General features: G+C 51.3%; 3 protein-coding genes across 4 annotated transcripts in view; 2 read left to right on the top strand and 1 right to left on the bottom strand.

Annotated features, from left to right (window-relative positions):
• Nucleotides 1-5,148, top strand: part of WNK4 (WNK lysine deficient protein kinase 4) — a 22,000-nt gene extending 16,852 nt beyond the window's left edge. The window contains exons 11-18 of one of the 2 annotated variants that reach the window (XM_011998776.1): nt 1,994-2,131; nt 2,686-2,740; nt 2,843-3,453; nt 3,532-3,592; nt 3,696-4,107; nt 4,197-4,396; nt 4,555-4,652; nt 4,768-5,148. In XM_011998776.1, coding sequence (XP_011854166.1) covers nt 1,994-2,131; nt 2,686-2,740; nt 2,843-3,453; nt 3,532-3,592; nt 3,696-4,107; nt 4,197-4,396; nt 4,555-4,652; nt 4,768-4,770 — 1,578 coding nt within the window. In that variant the 3' untranslated portion in view covers nt 4,771-5,148. Of the gene's footprint in view, nt 1-1,993; nt 2,132-2,685; nt 2,741-2,842; nt 3,454-3,531; nt 3,593-3,695; nt 4,108-4,196; nt 4,397-4,554; nt 4,653-4,767 lie in introns of those variants that run through there. The other variant, XM_011998777.1, reaches the window with a different exon arrangement.
• A 594-nt stretch (nt 5,149-5,742) lies between these two features.
• Nucleotides 5,743-6,815, bottom strand: LOC105552941 (cytochrome c oxidase assembly factor 3 homolog, mitochondrial). The gene is made up of 2 exons (XM_011998773.1): nt 6,564-6,815; nt 5,743-6,269 (listed from the first exon to the last, which is right to left on the bottom strand). The coding sequence occupies exons 1-2, from the start codon at nt 6,775-6,777 to the stop codon at nt 6,163-6,165; spliced, it is 321 nt and encodes a 106-aa protein (XP_011854163.1). The 5' UTR covers nt 6,778-6,815; the 3' UTR covers nt 5,743-6,162.
• Nucleotides 6,816-6,888: 73 nt separating this feature from the next.
• CNTD1 (cyclin N-terminal domain containing 1) overlaps nt 6,889-7,868 on the top strand; it is an 11,051-nt gene continuing 10,071 nt past the window's right edge. The window contains exon 1 of the mRNA XM_011998765.1: nt 6,889-7,331. Within this exon, the coding sequence (XP_011854155.1) occupies nt 7,163-7,331 (169 nt within the window). The 5' untranslated portion in view covers nt 6,889-7,162. The remainder of the gene's footprint in view (nt 7,332-7,868) is intronic.

Raw genomic sequence — 7,868 nt, 5'->3', positions numbered from 1 at the left:
AAAAAAAAAAAAAAAAAGAAAAAAGAAAAGAAAAAAGAAAGAAAAAAAGATTGAATAGGCCAGGCGTTGTGGCTCATGCTTGTAATCCCAGTACTTTTGGGAGGCCAAGGCAGGTGGATCACTTGAGGTCAGGAGTTCGAGACCAGCCTGACCAACATAGTGAAGCCCTGTCTCTACTAAAAATATAGAAATTAGCTGGGCGTGGTGGCAGGCACCTGTAGTCCCAGCTACTCGAGAGGCTGACGCAGGAGAATATCTTGAACCCAGGAGGTGAGGTTACAGTGAGCCGAGATCATGCCACTGCATTCCAGCCTGGGTAATAGAGCAAGGCTCAGTCTCAATAAATAAATAAATAAAATAATAATAATGTACCATGCCTTGCATGCTTCAAAGCTACTACACTGTTCTCTCTGCCTAGACTGCTCTTCTCTTGCTGGTGAACAGCCTGGAATGGAGGAAGGGATCGCTTTCATATAATACCTAAGTTCAAACTTCAGCTCTGTTATTTACTAATCCAATGAACTTGGGCAAGTTTCTTAACCTCTGTAAACTTCAGTTGCATATAAGTAAAATGCAGATGATAGTATTTGTTTTGCAAAGATGTTCTGATGTGATACAATGTAATGTAGAAGTGTCCACACGTGGTAGGTCCTCAATAGAGGTTGCTTTTCTCATCTGTCAATGTTCAGCTCCAAAGACTTACTCTGTGAAAGTGTCCCAGCTTCCCCCCATCCCCAGTGTGGTATTCTGCCTTTGGAATAGCATTTTTAAAAATTGTGATTAAAAAACATAAATGTAAAGTTGACCACCGTAACCATTTTTAAGTGCGCAGTTCAGCAATGTTAAGTATATTCACATTGCTGTGAAACAGATCTCCAGGGGTTTTCTTTCCTTGCAAATCTGAAACTCTATACCCATTAAACAACTCTGCCTTTCCACCCCCCCACACCCGCAACCCTGGAACAGCATTTCTATCTATATCTCACTTGTAAGTGCCTTACCTATTACAGGCTGCCTTGCAGTAGGTTTAATTATGTATTTATGTATCTCCTCCACTAAGTTTTGGGCTTTGTTAAGACTAGGACCTTGTTTCATGCTTCCCTGTATTCCCACAGTACCCAGCACATGCCTGCACATAGTAGGTGCTCAATAGGTATTCATGGATTTGAATGTGACATTTGCCATTGATTGCCTTATTTTGACTTAACTTTGTGGGATGGGTGTATGTGGGCCTGTGTGTGATACTTTATAAACCCTATGGGGCAGAAATTGTGTCCAAAAGCATGTGAGGCAGCAGTGAAGATAACTCAGGCTCTGGCTTTAGGTAGATGTGGGTTTAAATCCGGTGACCTTAGGCAGATGGAACTTAACCTCTTTGAGCATTGGTTATCTTAATTCTACCACAGTGATATTAATATGAGCCCCAGGAAGTTAGTGGTGTTAAATGTGATAATATATGCAAAGCAGCTGGCATATATATGCATCCTATGAATGTTAGCACCTTTCCTTCTAGGCTTATTTCTCCTTACACCACACAGTGCCTGGAACACAATAGGCATTTACTTGTTTCAGGTTGGTGGTTGGCAGAAGCAGTAGTGTGAAGGGTGGATTTTTTATTTTTATTTTTTTTGAGACGGGAGTCTTGCTCAGTCGCCAGGCTGGAGTGTGGTGGTGTGATCTTGGCTCACTGCAACTACCGTTTCCCAGGTTCAGGTGATTCTCCCATCTCAGCCACCCGAGTAGCTGGTATTACAGGCCCCCAACATCATGCCCGGCTAATTTTTGTATTTTAGTAGAGATGGGGTATCACTATGTTGGCCAGGCTAGTCTTGAACTCCTGACCTCAGGTGATCTACCCGCCTCGGCCTCCCAAAGTGCTAGGATTACAGGCGTGAGCCACCATACCTGGCCTGATTTTTAAAGATGAGAAGCAGGGGGAGAGGGATGAGAGAGATAACAAGCTCTCCCTCCCCATCCTATTGACCCTCGCCAGGTGTATAACGAGTTCATTCTGCCCTCGGAGCGAGATGGATTTCTCAGACGGATTCGGGAGATTATCCAGCGAGTGGAGACCCTGTTGAAGAGAGACACTGGCCCCATGGAGGCTGCTGAAGACACCCTAAGCCCCCAGGTCAGACCCCTCTGGACACTTCCAGGGGAAATGGACTCTCTGCTCCAGGGTTCATTACTCTCTGCCTTCAGCGGTCCCCTTGGATCTCACTCCTCTTCATCTCTGGGACCCTAAAACAGTGGCTCTTACCCCATTTGAGAATATGATGAAAGCCATCGCCTCTTGTTCTGGAAAACTTGTTCAATACATACTTTTCTTTTAACTCATTATTTTGAAATAATTTCAGACTTGTGGAGAGAAGTTGCAAGAATTGTATAAAGAACCCCTGAATACCCTTTGCCCAGATTTGCCAATTGTTAGTGTTTTGCCACCTTAGCATCATCATCTCTCTTCCTCTCCCCTCTGTATGTGTGCATACATACTATATTTTTCAGAACCACTTGAGAGTTGAGTTGCAGACATCATGACATTTCAGCACATATGCTTCTGAATCCCTTGAAACTCATGTAGACTCCTAGAGGTTTATGGGTCCTAGCTTAGGAACCCCAGTCTGACACCTTCCATCTCAGACTGCTCTTCCCCACTGTGACTGTGGACTCCTTTCTCTGCCTCAGGAGGAGCCAGCACCATTACCTGCCCTGCCCATCCCCCTCCCAGACCCATCCAATGGTATGTACTGATTCTGTCCTTGCTCATCCCAACCCTTGGGGTTGCTCCTGGGAAGGGCACAGGGCATGTGGGACCGTGGTCTCAACATACCCTCCTTCCTAGCAGAGCTCCAGAGCAGCAACTCCCTGGAGCACAGGAGCTGGGCAGCCTTCTCCACCTCCTCATCTTCTCCTGGAACTCCTTTGTCTCCTGGAAACCCATTTTCCCCTGGAACCCCCATTTCCCCAGGTCCCATCTTCCCCATCGCTTCTCCCCCATGTCATCCCAGCCCTTCCCCATTCTCCCCCATTTCTTCCCAGGTCTCCTCAAATCCCTCTCCACACCCCACCAGCTCTCCACTTCCATTCTCCTCCAGCACACCTGAGTTTCCAGTCCCACTCTCTCAGTTTCCCCGGAGTTCTCTCCCCATGACTTCTCCACCTACATTCTCTCCCACTTGTTCTCAGGTCACTCTTAGTCCCCCTTTCTTTCCTCCATGCCCCTCCACTTCTTCCCTCCCCTCCACCACAGCAGCCCCTCTCCTCTCTCTGGCTAGTGCATTCTCACTGGCTGTGATGACTGTGGCCCAGTCCCTGCTGTCCCCCTCGCCCGGGCTCCTTTCCCAATCTCCTCCAGCCCCTCCTAGTCCCCTCCCTAGCCTGCCCCTTCCCCCTCCCCTTGCTCCTGGTGGCCAGGAGAGTCCTTCACCCCACACAGCTGAGGTGGAGAATGAGGTGAGTAGAAAACCAAGAGGGATGATTAGGGAGACTCCACTCTGCACTATTCCCTTCTCATGGCCCCACACTTTCTAGGCCTCGCCACCTCCTGCTCGGCCTCTCCCAGGGGAAGCCAGGCTGGCGCCCATCTCTGAAGGTGAGGCCTCTGACCACTGACCTTCCCCTGCCATTATCCCTACTCATTGTCTCTCCTGTCACTGCTCTCCTTTCCTCATGCCTTCTTCCTCGTCGCCCTACAGAGGGAAAGCCGCAGCTTGTTGGGCGTTTCCAAGTGACTTCATCCAAGGAACCAGCTGAGCCTCTTCCCCTGCAGCCAACATCCCCCACTCTCTCCGGTTCTCCAAAACCTTCAACCCCTCAGCTTACTTCAGAGAGCTCAGACACAGAGGACAGTGCTGGAGCCGGGCCAGAGACCAGGGAAGCTCTGGCTGAGAGCGACCGTGCAGCTGAGGGTCTGGGGGCTGGAGTTGAGGAGGAAGGAGATGATGGGAAGGAACCCCAAGTTGGGGGCAGCCCCCCACCCCTGAGCCATCCCAGCCCAGTGTGGATGAACTACTCCTACTACAACAGCCTGTGTCTGAGCAGCGAGGAGTCAGAAAGCAGTGGGGAAGATGAGGAGTTCTGGGCTGAGCTGCAGAGTCTTCGGCAGAAGTGAGTCTGGGGAGGATGGAGGAGCGAGAGGTGAACCTGGGAGAGCATGGTGTGTGGCTAGCCCTTTCATGTCCTCCGTGCATCCTCAGGCACTTGTCAGAGGTGGAAACTCTACAGACACTACAGAAAAAAGAAATTGAAGATTTGTACAGCCGGCTGGGGAAGCAGCCCCCACCGGGTATTGTGGCCCCAGCTGCTATGCTGTCCAGCCGCCAGCGCCGCCTCTCCAAGGGCAGCTTCCCCACCTCCCGCCGCAACAGCCTACAGCGCTCTGAGCCCCCAGGCCCTGGTGAGACTGCAGTCACCCAGCTTCCATCTTTTCCCTGAGACCCCTTCCTGTCTACTGTTTTTTTCCAGGTCCTGGGGGTCTGCCCCAGGGGAATAGACCCCCTCTCCCCACCTCCCCTTTCCTCACTTAGTGCTCTCCCTCCCCCATCCTGCTCCCAGGCATCATGCGAAGGAACTCCCTGAGTGGCAGCAGCACCGGCTCCCAGGAGCAGCGGGCAAGCAAGGGGGTGACATTCGCCGGGGATGTTGGCAGGATGGTGAGGGCGGGCCCAAGGGAGGGAGAGCCCAGGGAATCAGGGAATGGTACCTGGCTGCAGCTTCGCCATCCTCCCACCTTGGAGGTTTCTTCATCACCTTTTCTTTTCCCTCCAGTGAATTCAGAACAGAAGCCATGTATCTCCCCCACACCAGAGCCCACCATGGAGCCTGTGTTCTCAGAATCTGATGCTTTTCTGACCAACACAACTGAGCAAGGAAGATCCCAGCACTGAAGGGGTAGAAGGCCGGGGGGCATGGAGAGTGCAGCTCCATTATAGTGAAGAGCCAAACATATGTGAACTGTTTGCTGTGTGGAGGTGTTAGTCCTGCAGCCTACCATCTTCATCTCTAGCCCCTCTCCCCTGCCAACAGTCAACCACTAAGCAATCCCGCCCAAGCCCAGATGCTTCTAGAGGGGCCCACTCCCAGCTGGGAGAGTGTAGGTGATATGCTCACACCACATTAGCAGCAACCAATAAAAATCCTGGAAACAAGGATGCCGTGAATCCATATGCCATGAATCCATATGCCATGCCTTAGGAATTGGGGAGCAAAGCCTTGTGGGGTGAGGTAGGGGAGGATTTAAAAGGGACTTTTCTTTTCGCAGTGGGAGGCAGCGGTGGAAGCTGCCCAGCCCTCTGGCTTCCTACCATCAGTTAATGAGGAAACTGCAAGGTCAGTGATCCACTTGACTAAGTTAGGATCCCCTCTAGACCCCACCCTAGACCTGTACAGGCAGGTACAAGGGAAAGTTAAAAGAATGAAGACTGCTTGTCTTTCACCCTTCATCCACCTCTCTCTCCCTCTCCCTCTCCCTCTCCCTCTGGGGATGGGAAAAGCAGTAGAGTTACAGTATGTTCTTGTGGGTAGAGGACAGAAGAGTGACCTTCCTTCCCCTAAGACGTGGGTTCAGTCTCAAACCACCCAGTGATCTCTCCCTTAAATCAGGTGGAAAGATCTCATGGAAAAAGTAATTCTAGTTAAACATTTACAGCTCCCTGGGGCAATGCCACCACTGCAGCTACTGCTTGTGAAACTTTCCAGCATGAAGTGCCATATACTGCCTCTCAGCCTCCATACTCACTTGACTCCAGGAGAATGACTCAGTTTATTATCTCAATTTGACCCTATCTATACCACTTTCGGCTCAAACACTGTACAGAGCTGCCACGCCTAACCTCGTAACAATCGCATGCCTGGAAGGTGAAGGGGGTAAACCACAAAGTCAGAAACATTGGGAAAAGCCACAGTCGCACGCACATCTCTCAAGGAAACAAACTACAAGAAAGGGCTGTCATTGTACACAGCAAGTGTGCAGTGGGCAAAGTTCTGTTCTTTTGACAGTAGCCAAATGCTTAAGTCCCTGGTTTCTTGGGATCAATCATGGCCCAAGGTTAGTAAGAAGGCCAACAATGTTGTGAGCAGGATTCAATTTCTACAGGGTCATGGGGCATCATCCACCATGTGAAGGGGCTCCAGCAGGTTGGACATGATCAATACCCATCCAGATTAGGATCCTGATGCCCTCGCCAGAGCTCGGGCTCGGGCAGCTTTGGCCTCGTCTTCTAGCTCATCTAGGAAACGCTCCTGGGAGATCGAGTAGATAGTGTAACCATCTGGGGAGGTAGGTTCAGGAAACCACACGGACTATGCACATTCCCCTTTCCTAGATTTGCTCTACCACGCTTGTTACCTTCCCAAATCAGTGATTCCGGCTTCCCACCGCTGCTGTTTCTAAGCCCTGAACCCCAACTCCGTTATTAATAAATCAAAATAAAAGAGTACCTTATGAATAACAAAGTACTAACCCCATTTTACCCCAAAATTAAACGGGTGGTTCAGCCCTCTTGCACATTCTGTTCCCCTTCCCCTATATGCGGTCCCCTTGAGTCTACAACAAGGACGGATACAAATAGCTAACACCAGGGCCCCGATGCCTAGGCCGGTCACGATGTTCCGGGTCCGCCGCTGCGGTAGGACCTTCTGCCACTGGGCAAGCTGCGCCCGCCGCATGGAATACAGTTGCTCGGATGTCAGCTTCTCCCGCGTCGGGTCGATACGCTGAGCGAAAGGGGCCTCTCCACGCTTAGCATCCAGAGGGTCACCAGCTCCCGAAGCCGCCATGTTGCCGCTCCTCTCTTCGCGTTGCCGCCGCGCGGGGCTCGCTGGGAACAGTAGTCCTGGGCCACTGCAGTGGACTCTGGGAGATGTAGTCCGCGTGCCCTTTGCTAGGCTGAACCGCGGTTCCCAGGCACACGGGATGGATGCGGGAGGTGAGAAGCGGACGTGCTTTCTGATTGGCTGAGAAGTCCGCGGCCGTTGGGGTGGGAAAAAGCTGTGGAGGGTTCCAGGCTGTGGTGGTAATTGGGTTTTCCTCAGACTTGAGGCGACGACACACTCATTGGAAGGGGCGAGGAATCCAGGGTGTGGCAGAAGACTAGAGAGGAGCTAAGGGAGTCGGTATGTGGATCCAGTGAGCCCGTCCAGGTGCCCCAAGAGGCTCGTGAATATGGACGGACCCATGAGGCCAAGATCGGCCTCCCTCGTTGACTTTCAGTTTGGAGTTGTCGCCACAGAGACGATCGAAGACGCCCTGCTTCACTTGGCCCAGCAGAATGAGCAAGCAGTGCAGGAGGCTTCGGGGCGGTTGGGCAGCTTCAGGGAGCCCCGGATCGTGGGTGCGGCTGCAGGGCCGGGGAGCTGGGTTCATGGGAGACTGGGGCTTTTGTCTTTCAGGCACGACCTTGAGATTCCGTTGATTTTATTCATTCAGAGAATGTTTGCTAACCTTCTCTGTGGGGTGCTGGGGGTATACTGATGGACAAGACTCACCAGTGCCCTCCCCTTGATTTCTTTGACTTGTATGGAGTACTTATGAGTGGCACCGATTGGCTAGAAAGGAAATAGAGGGCCAGGCATGGTGGCTCACACTTGTAATCCCAGCACTTTGGGAGGCTGAGGTGGGAGGATCACCTGAGGTCAGGAGTTCGAGACCAGCCTGACATAGTGAAATCCCGTCTCTACTAAAAATACAAAAATTAGCCAGGTGGGATTACAGGCACACACCTGTAATCCCAGCTACTTGGGAGGCTGAGACAGGAGAATCGTTTGAACCCAGAAGGCGGAAGTTGCAGTGAGCTGAAATCGTGCCATTGTACTCCAGCCTAGGCGACAAGAGCAACACTGCGTCTCAAAAAAAAAAAAAAAAAAAAAAA

This window comes from Mandrillus leucophaeus, unplaced genomic scaffold (genome assembly GCF_000951045.1).
Source record: "Mandrillus leucophaeus isolate KB7577 unplaced genomic scaffold, Mleu.le_1.0 Scaffold58, whole genome shotgun sequence".
Classification (NCBI taxonomy): domain Eukaryota; kingdom Metazoa; phylum Chordata; class Mammalia; order Primates; family Cercopithecidae; genus Mandrillus; species Mandrillus leucophaeus.
The sequence above is the reverse complement of the archived record's forward strand: the minus strand, read 5'-3'. Positions and strand labels throughout refer to the sequence as shown.

Coding starts and splice junctions, on each gene's coding strand:
- LOC105552941 (XM_011998773.1), bottom strand. CDS start 6,777: ATGGCGGCTTCGGGAGCTGGTGACCCTCTGGATGCTAAGCGTGGAGAG. Junction 6,270..6,563: donor GGCCCTGGTGTTAGCTATTT/GTATCCGTCCTT, acceptor CTACCTCCCCAG/ATGGTTACACTATCTACTCG.